Source organism: Diadema setosum, chromosome 12 (genome assembly GCF_964275005.1).
Source record: "Diadema setosum chromosome 12, eeDiaSeto1, whole genome shotgun sequence".
NCBI lineage: Eukaryota > Metazoa > Echinodermata > Echinoidea > Diadematoida > Diadematidae > Diadema > Diadema setosum.
In genome coordinates this window covers 28,270,271-28,290,943 of record NC_092696.1, presented here as the reverse complement: position 1 = coordinate 28,290,943, position 20,673 = coordinate 28,270,271, and the positions used below count along the sequence as shown (strand labels likewise).

Sequence of the window (20,673 nt, the reverse complement as noted above, 5' to 3'; positions counted from 1 at the left end):
GTGTGGGGGCGGTTACTTGTGGCTATCCGGGAGGGTGAAAGAATTAAAAGGCATGGCTACAAGCAGGGAGGCTACAAGCACGGAGGCTACAAGAGAGATGAGGTACAGATCACCACTGAGACCTCAGTGAACTAAACCAGGGACCATACATGTCCATAGTAATTATAGATATCGTGGGAATTTTATCGTGGAACTTTCATCGTGCATGGAGCTACCATTATTGCTCATTGTACAAGACAAGCTCATGGTTTTCATGACATCTTGGGGTTGGACACTTCGATGTGCCTGAACAGGTATAGGCGTATGTCGAAGACCGCGACGACTCTGGACATTTCGTTTTGGTTTATTTTATCCATTATTTTTTTATTATTCTGATTTTAAATAAACCAAACAAAGTTCACGACCTACGAGGAAGACCGGTGCAATAAATACGATAAAGGGAAAAAACGTAGTTTTCATGAAGAAAGGCATGAGTGTAACTTCACAATCACATGATGCAGTCATCGTGGTAAGCATGGAGCTACACAGCTCCATGTGGTAAGTAAGCCTAATCAGTGATGAAAGTAGACGGCTTTGGTGGATCCTCGGGGGTATAGCATCGGAATATACAGAGGAATTTAACAGGTAAGCTTTCTTTCAGGCATTAACGAAGTATAAAATCCTAGAATTAATTCGTGTATATAGGCCTAGCATTTATCCAAGTAATAGATTTTCTTCCAGTTTTCCCTTCTAAGTCTAATAACGTTGAGGCCTGTTTATAAAATCTCTGATCTAGAGAATTTTTAGGACCAGAGAGCGTTGATTTGAGCCATAGTGTCGATAATTTGCTTAGTATAGGGTTTTCATAATTCAGGGACACGAAGTGACATAACACTGCAATACTCATACGCGTTATGGCCAGTTGATGGCGCAAACACACACACACACACACACACACACACACACACACCCTCATACACACACACACACACACGCACACACTCACACACACACACACCGGTTTGGAAACTCTCTTGAGAAGTTACCGTCGAGCTTTCCACGGGAGATAGACGACCTTCACGGACAAAAACAACCCGAGGAATTGACTTTCTTCGACAAACACCGACGGTGATGTAAACTTCCGACAATTGTTCCGATAGTCTTCGGCGCGGTCCGAACGGTCGTTACGTCTTTGTCAGTTTGTAGTCGTATCGATTCAGGGTAGACGGCGATCGATTTCTGAGATTGACGCCTGTGATTCGTATTATATAAAATGCGATGCTTCGGTAATCGATTCCGTGTTTTCGAACGCGAACACATTCCTTCATTGGTTTTATGTTTACGACTTGTTTTCTCCTTCGCAGTCTAATATTGACCAGCAATTCAATTGCGAAGACTTTGGCCTGGGCTGGACGTGCCATTAATATTTGACCACTTAAAGGAAAGGTACAGTTTCGGTTTATCAGATGGGGCTTCAAGTTTCCAACTTGTCTTGATGTCTGTCCAGACAATGAGAAACCTGTTATGGAATATGAAATAGCATCTAATTCTGAAAGGAATTCAAAGTTCATTTGATGAAAATTGGTTTTGAAATGGCTTAGATATCCAAAATGATACAATCCTAATCTTGGGACCGACCTTTTATTAGGGTCGCTTTGTTTTACTTTGTGTTTTGATATCTCAGCCATTTCAAAAACGATTTTCCTCAGCTAAACTTTGAATTCCTCTTAGACTTGTATGCTCTTGAACATTTCGAAAAGTGTTTTATAGGTATCTCGCAAAGATTTTCAGGCTGAATCCTCACCTCAAGAAATACTATACCACCCTCGAACCTCGAACCTCGAACTCGTAGTCTCGTGGATCGAGAGTTGCAACGTAGGGGACGTTAAAAGTGGAGTCGGGACATTTCTTTCTACTATGCTTTCAAATGATATGCTGTCAAGTAAATTAACTCTGCTATCGAATAAATGAAAGATGAAGTTAAATTTGAATTTGAAATTGAAATGGCGTATTTTTCCACATTAATACGTGCATCAAAATATAGTATGAGCCATGTTTGTTTTTCGTGTATTTCAAGTGTTTTCGAATGTGGTTCTCCATACTCTTCCATCACTGTACCAAATTAAAGGGATGGTACAGTATTGGTGGGGATGAAAATTGGGCTTTTAACTTTTTGCGAGATACCAAGAAAACACTTAGGATAGTACAGAGCATACCATTTTAAGAGGAATTCAAAGTTTATCTGACGAAAATCGGGTTTGGAATGACTGAAACATCCAAAAACAAAGTAAACAAAGCGATCATAATAAAGTGTGGGTCCCACACTTTATTAGAATTGCTCTATTTTGGATATCTCAGCCATTTTAAAACCAATTTTCATCAAATAAACGTTGAATTCCTCATGGAATTACATACTCTTTCATTTTTCATAAAAGGTTTCTCATTATCTCACCAAAAAATGTTAGAAACCTGAAATTAGGTCTCAACCAAAACTATACGATCCCTTTAGAGTCTCAATGTCTTAAGGTGGCCTCACACTATGCGTTTTTTTCGATCGCAGCGCTTGCGATCTTTTGCGGTTGCCAGATCGCAATCATCGAGTCTCATAGTGTGAGCGCAACGACCGCAAGGCTTGCGAAATTTCAGCCGGTCACAAGGGATCGCAGAGGCAACCGCAGACGATCGCAAGGTTTTAAACATGTTCAAAATTTGACAGCAGCCGCAAGGAGGTCGCAAGGCTTGCGGACGCCTCCAAGTCCCGGTCGAGTCCCGCCTCCAAGTCCCGCCTCCAAGTGCGGTCGAGAACCGCGTGCGACTTCCAGAAACCGCAAGCAGTCGCAAGAAAAATTGTATAGTGTGAGGCCACCTATACACAGCCGATGTCTCTGACACAGCGAGGACACACAACTCAAGCGCTATCATGTTAATGATGATTAGGCTAATGGGCTTGGTGGAAACCCTATAAATGCGATTTCGAATCCTGTTCAGTGCTTTTGATCTTTTGAAAAGATGTTTTGCTGTAGGCCTATAACCCTTCAACGCCGAAAATAGGACCTTGCTCTACATGATGAAGGGTATGCTTTCGGTCTTTCTATCAGTTTTTACTGGGTCCAGCTTTAAAAAGAAAAAAAAAATGTTTCATTTTCTACGAGTTGCCTGAGAGGTTTGGGCCAGTCACTGTTAGTTAACCTTGAGGGAAAGCTTCATAACATCTTTGCATTGGACGCTTCGTTGTGCTTAAAGGGCCCCTGAAATCCAAAAGCATGTTGATTTGTGTTGATTTATGATACCCTCAACATCACTTGTTCTGCGGCGAAACGAATATCTAGAAACATTCCATATATTTTTTAACGATTTTTTCTTCTATTTTTCTTCAGATTACGTGGGAACATCCTTCCAAGCCAATATTCCTCAGATGACCTCATCTGTCAATCATTGCTAAAGTACTGATTGTTTAACAAGAGACATTGGAATGCACCTTCCCATCGACTCAGCATAACTTGCATGTTCCCTCACCATGTCTATTGTTAGTCACATTAATATCACAGAAACATGCAAGTTATGTTGAGTCGAGGGGAAGGTACATTCCACAAATCAACATGCATTTGGATTTCAGGGGGCCTTTAAAGCGCTTTGTTAATGCCACCATCGATGACTCCCACTTTGTTTTAAAAATCTTGATTTCCACCTACCGGTATTTACTTTGTCCTTTCTGTTTTCGTCTTGATTTCATAAATGGAAGTACAGAAGAGATGTGAATTATAAGACAAAAGCGATACAAGTAAAGGGTTAAACGCTAGTTTTGCATGGAAAGAGAGCAGTGTAAGCTCACATCTTGATTACTGAGGATGAAAGTGGACCGCTATGGTAGAACCTCAGGGGGTAGGAATAGAAAGGGAGTCAACGGGTATAATTTTTTAAACAATTTGAACGAACTGAACAAAGTTATATAGGTGATTGTGTCTGCAATTGATTAATTTGATTCCAGCTTTCCTTTGAAGCCTATATAGGGTACTAGTTGTGTGTGGCTCTCTGTTTAAGGAGCGAATTAGTAGGCTCAGAGAGCGTTGATCTGAGCCAACATCAAGAGTTTGCTCGGATATAGCTCGGTTGCGTGCTCATTTTTTCCTCACCTCTGGTTTGTACAGTGTGTATCTTCGTTATGATACTCCATTTTATGGAAAACTAAATTCATTTCTGAGAAGAGAACTCTCATCACGTGTTTTAGAGATATGCCCCTTGTATGTTTAAATGGATAGTACAGTATTGGTGGAGATGAGAATTGGGCTTTTAACTTTTTGTGAGATACCAAGAAAACACTTATAAATAGTACAGAGCATGCTATTTCAAGAGGAATTCAAAGTTTATTTGATGAAAATCGGGTTTGGAATGACTGAAACATCCAAAAACAAAGTAAAACAAAGCAATCGTAATAAAATGTGGGTCCCACACTTTATTGAATCGCTCTGTTTTGGATATCTCAACCATTTCAAAACCAATTTTTTATCAAATAAACGTTGAATTCCTCATGGAATTACATGCTCTTTCATATTTCATAAGAGATTTCTCATTATCTCACCCAAAAAATGTTAGAAACCTGAAATTAGGTCTCAACCAAAACTATACGCCTCGCATGTTATCTATACTTAATTTATATTTCCTGGAAATAAATGTCATTGAACTGAAATGTCAAGTCAAAGAGTTTTCGTAGTACAAGGGGATAACAAATAACATCGTAGTTCTTACTACACGTTGTGGTGTCATTAATTTTCCGAGAACACTATTTACAGTATAATAATAATAGTAAAAATAATTACAATAATGATACCAAATGATATCAAAAATAGTGATGATGATGATGATGATAATAATAATAATAGTAATAATAATAATAATGATAATCACAATCACAACAACAATAATAATGATAATAATACTAATAATATAATAACAATCACAACAACAACAATAATAATGATAATAGTTATTATTATGATAATAATAATGGCTACTTGTATAGCGAACATGTCCACCTTTCGGTGTTTGGCGCTTCAAAAAAAAAAAAAATAATGTTAGTTTATCAGCATGTGCGCGCCTGTAAAATGGCGACTGGCTGGAATGCTCCCCGGGGAGTGGAGAGTGAGCACTGTCAGTGCTGGAGAGAAATAAAGGTATCCAGACACCGGGGTAATAATTAGCATGTAGCGCTTTGAGCACTCTATAGAGTGGATTTAGCGCAATATAAATCCATAATAGTAAAGATGAAAAAGATAGATACACCGACGTAAATAAGTAAGACCAGGGCCCTGTTTCATAAAGTTGAACACGTAAAGTTACGAACGACTTACGAACAACTGGTGGTCAGTTGCAGTTCTGATGTGCTATACTTTCAGAATTAAAATAATTCAGCACAAGAACTGATCACCAGTCGTTCATAAGTCCTTCGTAACTTTACGAACAGCTTTATGAAACACCCCTGGGAGGTATAGAAAGAGCAGCATCCACCTGGTAAGACCATGGAGCTGGCAAGACCAAACAGTCGCACAATTTGATTGTTACGTCCTCCGTTTGCCGCTTGTAAATACGCACATCGGTTTCGAAACTGTATCAATCAAACTACCCTCGTAAGATGACCCGGTTTGTCCTCGATCGCCAGACTCTCCTGTCTAGGCAAATACTGGCGTTGATGTAAGCATGTGAGCTAGCTCCATGATGTAAACTTCCGATTGTCTTTGGCCACTCTCAACCACAGAACTCTTAAGAGTTCTGTGCTCTCAACGCATTCCACGGTATTCGTATCGATGTAGTCAGATCGATTCCCTGAAGACAGCTATCGATTTCTGAAATCTTCGTCTGTGATTCCTCGTGCGTTGGGATGAAATGAAATGAAATGAAATGAAATGAAATGAAATGAAATGAAATGAAATGAAATGAAATGAAATGAAATGAAATGAAATGAAATGAAATGAAATGAAATGAAATGAAATGAAATGAAATGAAATGAAATGGAAATGAAATGAAATACTTCAATGAGCGATTTCATGTTTTCGCACGCATTGCATTGCGTCTTCGTTTTACTTGTTTTACTTCCGCCGTCTAAATAGACCAACAAGCTAATTACTAGGACTTGGGTCTTAACAGGACATATTAGCGTTTAAAGAGGAAACCTACCCCTAAAAATAAATAAACTCTAAAAGAAAAAGAGAAAAAAAAAATCTTGCAGAAGGTTTCCAAAATGAACAAGAATCGGATAGGAAAGGAAGATATGACATTTTGAAATTTCACATTGTTTTTTTTTTTCGGAAAACATTTCTTGGCCAGTCCTTATGAATATTCAAATAAGCGAGTGATGATGTCATGCCCTCACAATTTTTCATGTATGTTACATATGAAATTTGGACAAATTGTTATTTTTGGCTAATACAGGTAAAAAGCATATTCCCGTATCAAGAAATATCTCAGATTTAACATTTGTCCCTCTTTATTTTAGGTTATTTTAGGCAAGTTTTATATTTATGCAGCTGAGAAAAGAAATTTCTGTCATTTCAGTACATATCACAACGTGACATAACACCGCAGTGGCCTACACGTTATGGCACAGAACCGAGTATTTTGATATAAAGGACACATTCGGTAGCACATTTTGAATGATCACTCCGCCGTTGTCAATTACAATAGATCTACTCTCGCAAGATCAACGAACGACCTTCATGGGAGCAATAACCCGATTAGAGAGACTCAAGGATATATGAATCGACTTTCCTGAACAAACACTGGCAATGATGTAAAAGACCGATTGTGTTCGGTCACCATCGGTGCGGTCCTCGGTCGTTGCGTCACAATGATATGAAATCGATTCACTCTAAAGACAGTTATCGATTTACTTCTCATTCTGAAATGCTTTTCTGTGATTCGTGCATTTATTTTAGAGTGACATGCGGCGCTTTCACCGATACCTTTTATTCTTCTTTTTACATTTAAATCATGTTTTATGGCTTGCACCTGTGCCGTTTAATATCGGCCAATGATAAATATCATTGGTTAGTATTAAACTATATAAATAACTTAGCAATAAAAAAAAAGACTTCGTTCTTGGCGGGACGACATAGCATTGATATTTAACATTGCAAAAACCGTGCAGAACGAATATAGGCCTAGATCAATATATTTTGCTGTTAAAAGACAACTGACGAGGGGGAATGAAGTGGTGACTTTTCCTATCATTACAAAGAACGTACTTTCCCGCCTCGATATACTTTTGAGATTCTTTTGAGAAGTAATATGAGAAATATGTAGAAATGTTTGTCTAATAATGTCTGTTGTTAGAGTCTTTGCAGATTTGATTCTCTGATTAATCTGTCACGACCCTCTATTTCCTAATAACTTAACTGTGTCTGCGACATGGTGGTCTGAATCATAGTACTCGGTATAATTATTATCAAAACCAATGTCTCACACGGGAGAACCTTTGTTGTTGTATACAAGATTAGGTTACAAAGGAATGTTACAAGTTTGGTTGAGATGGAGGATTTAGATTTTAACTTTTTGTAACATAATGAGAAACCAATCATGAAATATCAAAAAACTTATACAATTGCAAGAGGAATTCAAAGATTATTTGACGAAATTCGTTTTGAAATCGCTGAGATATCGAACATATCGAAAACAGAGTAAAAACAAATGTACTATATTCCTGTGATTAGTCCCAAATTTCATACAATAGGACCTCTCTGCTTTCGGATATCTCAGCCATTTACAAGTTTCATCAAATAAACTTTGAAGCCATTATACAAGACCAGTGTATGCTCTCTCGGATTTCCTTCTCATTGGCCCCACTACCCCGCGTTCACATTGGTCCCCGCGACGCGGGGAAAGTCCCGAGCTGTGGGACTTTCTCCTCCAAAACCATAATGTGAACGCTCACTGGGACTTGTCCCCCCGTCCCCGCCAAGCAAGTCGGGTGCGGGGACAAGATTTGGAGGGGAGAGTGACCTTGGGGCGAAATTGATCGCGTCCAGCTGTGGTCATCAAATGTGCGCATGCGCTATGCCTGGCAGAGCTCGCCCCAAGCCCCAATTGCCCCCACAGCTCGGGGACAGATGAGATACCAATGTGAACGGTCAGTTGTAAAAAAGATAAGATCTCTTGTGGCTGTCCCCGCGTCGCGAACCCTTTTCAAGGTTAAAGGGTGTGTACAGTTCTGGTCGAGGTGAGGATTTAGCTTTTAACGTTTTGCGAGATATTCAGAAACCACTCTATGAGATGTCAAAGAGCATGCAGTTCTAAGGGGTATCAAAAGTTTCCTCGATGAAAATCGGTTTTGAAATGGCTGAGATATCCAAGAACAAGGTGAAACAAAGAGATGATAATAAAGTTGTGGCATGTCGCCTTTTATTATTAGCACTTTTTTTGATATCTCGGCCATTTGAAAACCAATTTTCATCAAATAAACGTTGAATCCTTCTTAAAATTACATGTTCTTTCATATTTCATAAGAGGCTTTTCATTATCTGACTTAGGAATGTTGAAAACATGAATCCCCACCTCAACCAGTACTGTACAGTCCCTTTAAAGGGACTGTACAGTACTGGTTGAGGTAGGGATTCATGTTTTGAACATTCGTAAGTGAGAAAAGCCTCTTATGAAATATGAAAGAGCATGTTATTTTAAGAAGGATTCAACGTTTATTTGATGAAAATTGGTTTTCAAATGGCTGAGATATCCAAAAAAGTGTTAATAATAAAAGGCGACATGCCCCAACTTTGTTAGTATCTCTTTGTTTCACCTTGTTTTTGGATATCTCAGCCATTTCAAAACCGATTTTCATCGAATAAACTTTTGACACCCCATTAGACCCGCATGCTCTTTGACATCTCATAGAGTGGTTTCTGAATATCTCACAAAACGTTAAAAGCTAAATCTTCACCTCGACCAGAACTGTACACACCCTTTAACTTCTTACGTGTGAGCTCGTCTCACACAGCATGCACAGTTACACCCTGACTAGAAGCTTCATTCTTATCAGGAGGTTTATTGCAATTGCATTCAAGTCAGGGTGCATGCTGTGTGAGACGAGCTCACACGTAAGAAGTTAACCTTGAAAAGGGTTGTTACCCCCCCCCCCCCAATTACATGTTAATAGGTGCAATAAAATGTAGAAAGATAAGTGAAACAGCCTTGAAGAAAACAAAGCAGTGTATTCTGTCTGTTAGCGTTCCTTCTTACTAAAGTATTCCGTGTGCAATCTTCCCTACATAAAAACCCAACAGTAGAGTGTTATATCACCACAGGGAGGTGGCCCACCTCCCTGATCACCACTAGCAGAACTGTGCACGAAATGTGAAGAACGACAATTTGGAGTTGTGATTTCACGGGCAATCAACCGGGTGCTTGATTTAGCTCCTCACAAAAGGCGTGGAGAATGATGTCTGCTTTGAGGACTGTAGTAGCATGTCACGGGAATGCGAACTATAAATTGAACCAAAAAAAAAAAAAAAAAAAAAAATATATATATATATATATATATATATATATATATATATATATATATTTATCAAACGAATAATATCCGTGGTACAAGTGCCTATCGATCAGTTCTACTGAGGAGGTAGGCCTAGCATTTCCTTTTTGCTACAGAGCTACTTCAAAGTTGGATAAAGCACATGTACGTTTGAAATATTTGGACGCTTCAAAATATAATTCTGCGGTAACAAAACCACTTCCATTTTTCAGTCATTATTTTTCCAGATGTTGCGTAAAATAATTGATAGTAAAAATATTAGATGTTCAAATTTTTAACTTCAGTTTGTGTTTGTGGGTGTGTGTGTGCGTGTGTTTTTTTTAACAAACATGCGTCTCTGTAGTGTGGTGTACTGCATACAGTGTAGTAATTAAAGATAAACTAGGAAAAAAATAAAACGAAGACATGTCGTGTACATTCTTTCAATCGTGATTATTTGTACACTCGGTTTCAAAGCCAAGCATTTTACCTCGTACACAAAGATGGTCTTCTTTTAAAGCACGAATTCAATGCTCTTGAGGAATACACATAGGCCCAAATTCACGAAGGTGGTACAATTGAAACCATGGTTTAAACCAGGGAGGTGAGAAGAAACCTCCCTGTTTAAACCATGGACAATTTGTATGGAGCGCCAAGTGTCGCATGGCCTATTTCGTTACGAAATCAGTCATTTCATCGACGAAATGACTGATTGCGTAACGAAATAGGCCCTGCGACACATTTGTACCACCTTCGTGAATTCGGACCATTGAGTAAGACAGTTCGTTTGATAATTATAATTACGTGTAGGTTTGACTGGTGTTGTAGTGTAATTGGATGTAATAGAACCTTATCTATGTCAAACTTTGTTAATAATGATGTCCCATGTACTGATTTATCCCGCATTCACATATGAATGCAGTATAAAACTTGCTTTAATTCATATTGCATGTTATCAGGCACGGCGATGTTACCAAATTTACTGTATTGATTTGTATGACTTTCTTTGTTTGCTTGTTTGTTTGATTGTTTGATTGATTTGCATACTCTATCAATTGTTATATTGATTTGTCATTATGTACTTGGAGAGAGAAAAATCAGAAATAAGTACAGCCAATCAACCAACCAAAATATAATTAACGAATGAAGCAACGATCGGAGGAGCTGTCGCTTGTAAAGTGTTTTTCACAACTTTTCATGCACGTTTTGTCTGTCTGTTTGTTTGTCTTCACAGGGTCTGAGTCAGCTGCCCATCATGGCCTATCTCTTCATTCCCGTCTACATCGCATCTGGGGTAGGTTTATAGCCCATTATTCAGCAATAATCTTCTTGTGTTCTTCATTCGCCCGGTTTCTCGGATTGTGCCGATTTTAGTTTGGCTCACCCGAGTCAATAGGTTATTGCGATCTCTTTTCGTCCGTCTTCCTTCATCTGTTCGTCTGTTCGTAAACTGACTCCCCCCCCCCCCTGTTTTCGATCCTTTCAAGTACAACTCAAGGTATTTCCGTGTTAACCCTTTTTATACCAATTTCTGAGTTAATTGGGCACTAATCTCACACACAATCCAATGGACAGGAAATGAACATGCCACACAAAGGGTTAAAATACATTCATCATGAAATTGATTACAGATACCTTTATAATGTCATAATGGCAACTACATGACGACAGATTTTTTTTCCCACTAAGATATTTATTATTCTGCATCAAACATATTATAAATATTATTCATATAAACACGTGAATATACATCATAATGTTTCAAACAAAGCACTTTGAAAAACATGCAATGAAATATCAAGATCCAGACCATTATAATCATACATGTAGTACAGTACAGTGTATATCGAGAAAACAGGTGTCTATAAACAGACATCATTATTATTTTTTTTTTTTTACTAAAACCTTGCAGCTTATGATACTTTCTTGTAATAACGAGATAGTACTCACAAATAAAATTGTCTACTGTGATAGCAGACAGGTAAGGAATGGCGTTAATGATTTGTTGCGGTCTTTACGTTGTGGGATTTCTTTGTTTGGTTATTTGTTTGTTCACTTGTATTTGATTCTGTCAAAAGTAACCGAAAATACACTCACTTGAATATAACGTTAGAGGCCTTAGTGAAAGGTCCTCGTTATTGGAATGCAGATATTTTACTATAAAAGCTGTTATTTTTGCGAAGAATACTTTCGCGAATTTCGCGAATCACAGTTCGATGGTGAATTTTAACAACACGCGAAAATGTGTTTTGAAGAATGCATTTGAAGATAGCGTCCGTATCAATTCGGGAAAACAGCATCTCATGAAAATGTCTGTGACCTCCTACTTCGCGAAAATATCTGTACGCGAAAATAGCAACGGATACGGAGTACTTGAACGTGCGTGTGACTTTTTTTTTTTCAATTTTATCCGAAATAGGTATGCACATTACCGGAGTTTATGATGAAGAGGTTCGGCGGTCATCGGATCCGAATCTACCTGGCCTGTATGTCCATCTTTCTCTACATCGTCTCTAGGATTTCGGTGAGATGATAATTATTAAACCCTCTCGTTACCCGCCAGGATAAAGTTGCATTGCCTTTTGTACAAAAATACGAGTCGCCATCGGACCGGAATAACAGTGTCAGCTAAACGTAATAATTTCTTCATGAGATGGAAAGCCATGCATCATGTTTTAATTCTGACCCCCCCCCCCCCCAGCCTTTCTCACGAATGATTTCATGTTTGAAAAAGGGGGGATGTGATATCACGATCAATTTCCATGCTTTTGTTTTGTTTTGTTTGTTTTGTGAGGGGTATGAGGGGTGAATACCTGTGTTATAATTAATAAAGAAAATTATTGTACACACACATATACACACACATCATTGTATAGAAGTTATGTTTTCCTTGATATACAATACCTATGACGCTTCGGATTTTTTTGTGTGTGTGTGTGTGTGTGTGTGTGTGTGTTGTTTGTTGGGTTTTTGGGGGGGTGTTTATGTGTTTTGCAACATTCTGCTCATGTTTGTTGTTGTCTTTTCGTATTGACCACTATAAGAATGATGTAGTTGTTTTTTTCTTTCTTCCATTATACACAATGCAGTCGTTCCTTTCATTCCTCCACAATGCATTTATTTCCAAGCTTTTGCCAGAGGAAAAAACAGAAAGATAAAAATCGGCTTAAGTTAGCTTAAACTTACTGAAACGGAAACTAAAAGCAATGCTTTTAGTTTCCGTGATAGGGTTTCGTCACAGAAGCTTTGATGTTGTGTCATAAGAAATACTTTTTCTTTAAATCTTCCAAGATGTCACCCTCGTAAAATATCTGTATAACCACAGGTTGATCTGTATTCCGGTGCAATATTCATCAAGGAGTCCTTCGGGTGGAATCAGTACGTCGCCATTGCCATTTTACTGGCTTTTGTAGCCGTATTTACTGTCACAGGTAAGTGGGGCCCCCAATACGATCGGGTGACATCACGAGTTGGACACCTACGAGACACACAGGCCACTAGTGGTGCAACCCACGAGTCATACAGCCCATGAGCTAGAAGCTATAAGGGCCCACTAGCTCGGCATCAACTAATTAATATACGCCCATGAGCTATGATAAACATACTGCATGAGTAAGACGCAAATGAGGCCCACTAGTTCATCATTTCATCACAGGGCTTGACATAAGTTGCTTTGTACTTGAAATATAACGGAAATGAGAATGATAGAGAAATAGTAAGTGAAGCCCAACCCGATAGACATAAACATCCTTGTACAACCAATAAAAATGATTCTAGTTGTGTTATTCCAATATTGGTGTAAAAGTTGCAAAGTTGATTTGGTTTTCAATAGACTGGTGTAAAATGGGTGAATTCTTGCAACTTGCATGTTAAGTCGCGATTGTGGAGCTGACGTGGTGAAATGCAGTTAAAGGGAAGATAAACCCCAAGAGCAATGTGGATTGAGTGAAAGCAACAACATTAGTAGAACACATCAGTGAAAGTTTGAAGAAAATCGGACAATCGATGCAAAAGTTATGAATTTTTAAAGTTTTGATGTTGGAACCGCTGGATGAGGAGACTACTAGAGGTTATGACGTATGAGTGGACAACAATACCAAGAAAATATAAAGAAAATTCTGCAAAAATCCATTTTTCATGAAAATGACAAATTCCATCAACTTGATGTTGACATATGTTAAGGGTAGCAATTATTCCCCCTGCTTTCTGAAAGCGGTTGGTTCATTGCTCTTTCATAATTCTAGAAAAGTGAATTTTTGTTGAATTTCCTTTATATTTTCTTTGTATTGTTGTCCACTCATACGTCATGTCCTCTAGTAGTCTCCTCCTCCAGCGATTCCAACACCAAAACTTTAAAAATTCATAACTTTTGCATCGATTGTCCGATTTTCCTCAAACTTTCACTAATGTGTTCTACTAATGTTGCTGCTTTCACTCAATCCACATTGTTCTTTGGGTTTACCTTCCCTTTAAACATGGAGCTACTACAAGAGCAGGCAAGTCCTCCACCTCCTTGCTCGTACCATTGAGGTGATTTGCTCTCCCTACTTACATGTACTACTCAGCTCCTTCGATGTCTAACAGGACCGTGTTTTTTTTTTTTTCTTTTTTTAATATTCAATTTCTTCCTTTTGATGTCTTTGTTGTTGCTGTAATGAGATGTCCAACATTCCTTGTGAATGACATTATTAATGCCATCTTTCACAAGGAGTGCAATTAGACAAGCATGCCGATATTGTTGTTAACTCAACTACTGTTCGACATTACCCCTCCCCATCCTCCCCTTCTCCTCCTCCTCTTTCTCTTCCTCCTCTTTCTCTTCCTCCTCCTCCTCTTACTCCTCTTCCTCTTCATCCTCCTCCTCCTCTTCCTCCTCCTCCCCCTCCTCTTCCTCCTCCTCCCCCTCCTCCTCCTCCTCTTCCTCCTCCTCCTCTTCCACTTTCTCATCCTCCTCCTCTTCCTCTTCCTCCTCCTCACAAACTCCAGGTGGTCTTGCTGCCGTCATGTACACCGACACGGTGCAGGTGTTCATCATCATCATCGGCGGAATAATTCTCATGATTCTCAGTAAGCTCATTCACTTTTTGATATCTAAGGTCTATTTTTTTTTTGTCGTTATTGATTTAATAGAGGTATCAGTTGTTATTATTTCATCTCTTCTTCCTTTTCCCCTTTTTTCACTCTTTTCTGTTTTTGTTGTTGTTATTGTTACAGGTGCTATTATTATTATTTGTATTATCATCATCATTGTTATCATAACCATCATCATCATCATCATTATTATTCAATTGTATGCATATGAATGTACACTTGCAATTCAGCAATATCAGCGTACCGGTAGCGTAAATGTAGGTTTTACGATGTGTGTGTGTGTGTGTGTGTGAAATTAGTTTTGTTTTGTTACGTATTTTGTGTTGTCGCAAAGTGCTGTTGTCTCTTTCTTTTGGAGAAATGTGAAAATAAACCTAACTGAGATCTGAAAAGGTGATAGGCCTGCATAGAACACGTAATTCATATCACGTGTATCATAATACAATATCACAGTTTCATATTTGAGTTGATTTAATCGTCAGTAAAGTAATTGTAAGGGCATTAACTTGCCCATAACATATGGTGTTAGTGGCACCTTAACGCCGTTTATCTATCTAAACAGACGTATAATGTGTTGCATACTGCATGAATAATGCGCGTAGTATTTATGCCTATAGTGAGTATACACATGGAGCTACGACTGGCCTCGGGTGATCCACACACGAGCAGGTCCAACGAGTCACGAATAATTCCCCTGCGAAGGAGTGCCCTTCACCACGGAGTTCCCATGGGACAAGCTTTACCAGTACGCTGATACACCACAACACATTACCAGTACGCTGATACACCACAAGGTGGCCTGTACTTTATTGAAAGAAGAAGAAGAAGAAGCTTGCCACAAAATGTTGACCAGTCAGGTGGCGGAAAGCTGCTGGTTTCCCGCCTCCCTTGTTGAACAGCTCGGCCGTGGTCAAAAGGCAGCGGCTGCCTCTGACCACCTGCAGAGCTTGTTGAGGGAGACTCCCCCCCCCCCCCCTACTTGCTAGACTTTGAGGCAGCCGTTTCTATGTAAAATGCTAGCTAGGCATAGCATGAATGGAGTAGACCTGCTATCAGTAAGTACTTAAAGGACCTCTACCTCCTTGGTTTTACAATTGCGTAGCTCCATAGTTTTAGCTCCGTGGGTTGACTGCATGTCTGACAATCACCAAGACAAATGCTCGAAAAGCTATTTCCTGGTTCCACTCTGCGCATGAGCAGAAAGAGGGTGATTGTACCAAAAGACGTGTTACTATTGAAATTAATTGAGATGAGCATTACACAGCACATCCACCTTACGACAAGCCAAGTATTTGGCAATTTCAATTGGAAGGTTTTAATCATGGTTTTCTATGCAAAACAAACGAAATAGGACTGGAATAAAAGCGAATAAGACCGCTCCCTAATGTCACTACATAGCCACATATCTGATGGCAGGGAGAATCACAGTTGAGGACTTCTGCCCAAGACAAGGGCGTCCAGAATGACCCCTCCCAACATGTTAGGGTCAGATATAGCAGGGTTAGTAAGCAAGGGGTATTTGACGTAAGAATTACTTTGGTTACATGTTACATAAGACTGGACAAAGGACTGACTGTGGGAATTGTAAATACATAAGTGTGGATTGCCTTGAGCTTGGCAGGGGAAGAAAAGATAAGATTAATTAGTTTAATTGGGGATTACTAGAGGAATACAATGGTATATTGTGATGGTGGGCTATTACATGAGAAGTTAACTGGGAAGTTTAATGACATTGCTAATGAAAGGATATAGGAACTTTAAAACTGTGGGAATTGTAAACAGGGTTTGGGATGGACTGGATTTCTAAATGAACCAATGTTCAGGGTCCCAATTTTCCATCTTACACTAACCCTAACCCTTAGAGGCATAATTCACCATTTGCAGATGAAACAAAAACCCAGCATTAGTGCTTCCAAATAGTCCTAAAATGTGAGTTAGAGATGGAAACAACCAATGTAAAAATTTGAACCAGTATAATCAGTGTTAAGTATTGTTGAATATACAAAATGTGAGCAATAGTTATAATAAGAATGTTTCCGGACTAAACCGTCTACAGTTATGGTTTAATGAGAAATTAGTGATATCTCCCTAGATTTTAGGCTTTATTTCAAAAAATTTATATGGTAGGATGTTTTGTGATACAACTGACCCACAAATATGTATCAAAGGTGATATCTTGAACATTTTTAAAATCACTGCTCCCAAAGGTAGACAGGACCTTTAATCCTTGTGAGAAAGTAAGTCACCGTTCAACATATGCCTGACGCCACTCTACTTGAACCTCGTTCATATACAATATGGCCTTCCTTATACGGGAAAATAGGCAACAACCTCAGACTTCACGTCTACGATTGTGTATGCATTCATGCTTCATATTCTGTTACGAAAAAAAAAAAAAGGTCGCATGACTTTGAGAGCAGATTTTGTATTGTTAATCTTGTTAAAAACACCTCGGGGCTCTTGCAGTATTGTTCCTCACACAGCAAGAGACCCCAGGTCTTGTGGGTATTATACCAGCTCTGCATTATTCACACTCATAATCTAATATATCGTTGCTAAAATAAATATCCAGAAGACGGCAGACTCCGTATTACTCACTCTAAAAAACTTTACTTGTTTTGTGAAAGTGAATGTGAACGCACTAAACACGTGAAATCGATGAATGTGAGAAAGCGGGTATTACGTCATAGTTGTGAAGTGTTAAGAATTTCGGACAATCCGATCAAGAGTTGTAATGCAGTCTGCAATGAAAAAAGAAAAGAAGTGAAAAGAAAAGAGTGAATGTTGTTCATCGTTTTCTGATTCGTTTTTCTATCCTATTTATCCATCTGTTTATTCATTGTTTATGTATTTATCTATCTATCTATCCATCTATTCATTTATTCATTTATTCATTCATTCATTCATTCATTCATTCATTCATTCATTCATTCATCTATTCATTCATTTTTGTGCCTCGTTGCATTGTTTCATTTAGTTAACAGCAATATTGTTTAAGTCATATTCATCCAGGTAGATTGGGTAACGCTACCTTCCTCATTTTATCAAACACTAAATATTTCGAAATTAGTTTTTAGCACAGAATAAAGTTTCATTTTCAACCTATCGAGACTATCCTCGCACAAACAAAATTTATTGATTGATTTTTTTGTTTTTCAAATTCATGAAAATTCTTCCGTCGTGATGTTTTCATTGCAACTGATTGACAAATTGCCCTACATCGACGTAAATAAGCACTGAATTGATCAGTGTTTTAGTAGTAGCCATGATAAAAAAATCATGGGCGTACATACTCGAGCAGGATTCGAACCTACGACCTCCTGATCACCGGACAGGCGTCATCTCCACTAGACCACCGAGCTTTCGCCCGACAGCAAGTGTTGGTTCTAATCCTTATGTTTAAAGAATATTTTATTTATTTATTGAGTGATGGATTGATTGATTGAGTGAGTGAGGGATGGATGAGTGGATAAATTGATTTATTGTTTGAATGATTAATTGATTGATTGATTGATTTATTGATTGATTGATTTTGTTTCTGCATTTTTTTTTCATACATAGATGTCACAAAAATTCGATTAAACAGTTGAGTATTGTTCAAATCCAACAGGTGCCAATGGTCGCCAAGCTGATACTGAAAGTAGTTGGTTAAGACTACCACTTTCAGCTTTTTCTATGTCAGTTTGCATTTGTTTATTTTTCCCCCTTTTTTTCTCACTGCCTTCAGGCTATGGAGAAATCGGAAGCTTCGAGCAACTCCGGGTGAAGTATTTCCAGGCCATCCCTAATGATACCCTGGAGAACCCAAACTCTACCTGCGGCTACCCTCCGGAGGACGCGTTCAAGATGCTGCGCAACCCGGACCCGTTCACGTCCAGCTTTCCCTGGCCCGGCTTTCTCATCGGACAAACTATGTCCTCCCTGACGTACTTCTGCGCCGAACAGGTATCGTGATTGAGTTTAAAAACTAACAAGTCAGACCGCTCTCATTCTTATTTATTCGATTATTTGTTTGTTTATCTGTCTGTCTGTGAGTTAGTCAGTTTGTTTGTTTGTTTGTTTGTTTGTTTTAATAGATCATGGTAAGAATAGTTCTAAAGGTTGTTGTTGTTGTTGTTGTTGTTGTTGTTGTTGTTGTTGTTGTTGTTGTTGTTGTTGTTGTTGTTGTTGTTGTTGTTGTTGTTGTTGTTGTTTTAAACAGAAAAAAAAAAATCCAGGGAAAAAAAGGGGGGCCGTATCAAAAATTTTCCCCAGACAAAACAAACGTAAAATCAGACCATAATGTTTAATCTTTAACTAATCAAAAATCGTTATTAGATAATACAATATTTAAAGACTCGAAGAGGGAGCTCGTAATAAATGTCTCTACGAGGGAGCTCATAATGAATGTCTCTACGAGGAATCTTATGGAAATTTAAATTGTTAAGGTAATATTTCATAAGAAAATGATAGGTCATGTCTACAGGTGCATTTGTGCCATTGACAATCGGGATTTGAAGCCGCCATGAAGCTGGGAAGCCGATTTTATCATTTTTCCCCTTAATTACGACGAATAAATATGATATGGTATAATCTGTAAGTATATAGTGCCTTTGATGGATTAATTAGAGACTACTGTGCCCAAAATGGCCAATCGAGTAATTGTTATGTCTATATGTGACCCTGCCTCACAACCCCACCCCCCCCCCTCAAAAAAAAAAGGGGGGGAGGAGGGAATAACGGGAATTTCACACACACACACACACACAAAAACATTTTTGATGAAAATTACATATTCCATCAATTTGATTCTGACATAGCTAAAGGGTAAATTACTCCCCCTGCTTTCTGAAAGCGTTTAGTTAAGTGCTCTTTCATTATGCTACAAAGTGGTTTTTTTTGCGGAATTTCCGTTTATGTTATCTTTATTTTGTTGTCCACGCGTGACTGTTGTTGTTTTGGTTTTGATGGCGTGATGCCATAAGCTCTAGTAGTCTCTTCATCCAGCGATTCCAACACCAAAACTTTAACAATTATTCATAACTTTGGCATTGATTGTCCGATTTTCCTCAAACTTTCACTGATGTGTTGTACTTATACGTTGCCGCTTTTACTCAATCCACATTTCTCTTTGGGTTTGGGTTTCCTTTACATCTTTATCTTCGATATGGATGTGATTCCCACCAGGAACATCCAGCTAAACCTGCTACTTCTTTTGTCTTTAGAGGGCGCTAATATTCTGGAAAGGAAATTAATACGAGCTGACGGTCTGGAAGCCAGACTCGGCTGGTTCAGTCTTGCTTTGGCGTAAATACTCAATCTTGAGTGCTACACGCCATTAAAACCAAAACAACAACAACATTGCTTCCTTACTATTGTTATGGCATAAACAACGAGTTTCACCATTCCTAGGATGTTTTATATATAGGGCCTATACTTTGAATATTCATTATTTTTTGTCATTATATTTTAGCTGATCGTCTTTCAGAACGTTCTTCTTTACTAAAGTTATTATCCTATACATGTGTTGCGTCTATTCTCCACTACTACTTCCTCTTCCTTCCATCGAAATGATAACTTTGTCCACGAAGTAACCGCGATCCTCTTTACCTCCTGTGCTCTTTCGTGTAACCCTTATTTAAAAAAGAAATATTGTTATGCATTAGTTGTGCTATCATGAATTGAAGATCGTTATACAAGGGCATGCATGCGGTAATAATTTTAACCCCAGACCGCAAAAAAAATCAAATGGGGGTAACTAATTGTTTGTTCTGCTATCGCTTACGCTTCTCCCAAAGCCATGTAACCATGAGTGAATAAGAGAACCATCATTATGTATTGGTCGTGCTACTGTGAAGTAAAGAGCGTTTCAAGGGCATTGGGTCAATCTGACCCATTGACTGCCTGCCAGTCGTGTGCAACGAACGAACTTTGCGCTCAAAAAAAAAAAATAAATAAATAAATATCTTTACAGTTGGTTACTCGTGTGTGAAGATTTGTCGCTAACAGTTAAAGGGATCGCATAGTTTTGTTTTGAGACCTAACTTCAGGCTTCTAACATTTTTTCGGTGAGATAATGAGAAACTAGACCTGAAATATAAAAGTGCATGTAATTCCAAGAGGGA

At 38.5% G+C, this 20,673-nt stretch overlaps 1 protein-coding gene across 1 annotated transcript in view; it reads left to right on the top strand.

Moving 5' to 3' along the window:
* LOC140235848 (sodium/glucose cotransporter 4-like) overlaps positions 1 to 20,673 on the top strand; it is a 42,121-nt gene that overhangs the window by 11,018 nt on the left and 10,430 nt on the right. The window contains exons 5-9 of the mRNA XM_072315846.1: positions 10,713 to 10,772; positions 11,898 to 12,002; positions 12,804 to 12,909; positions 14,465 to 14,545; positions 18,297 to 18,514. Of these exons, the coding sequence (XP_072171947.1) occupies positions 10,713 to 10,772; positions 11,898 to 12,002; positions 12,804 to 12,909; positions 14,465 to 14,545; positions 18,297 to 18,514 (570 nt within the window). The remainder of the gene's footprint in view (positions 1 to 10,712; positions 10,773 to 11,897; positions 12,003 to 12,803; positions 12,910 to 14,464; positions 14,546 to 18,296; positions 18,515 to 20,673) is intronic.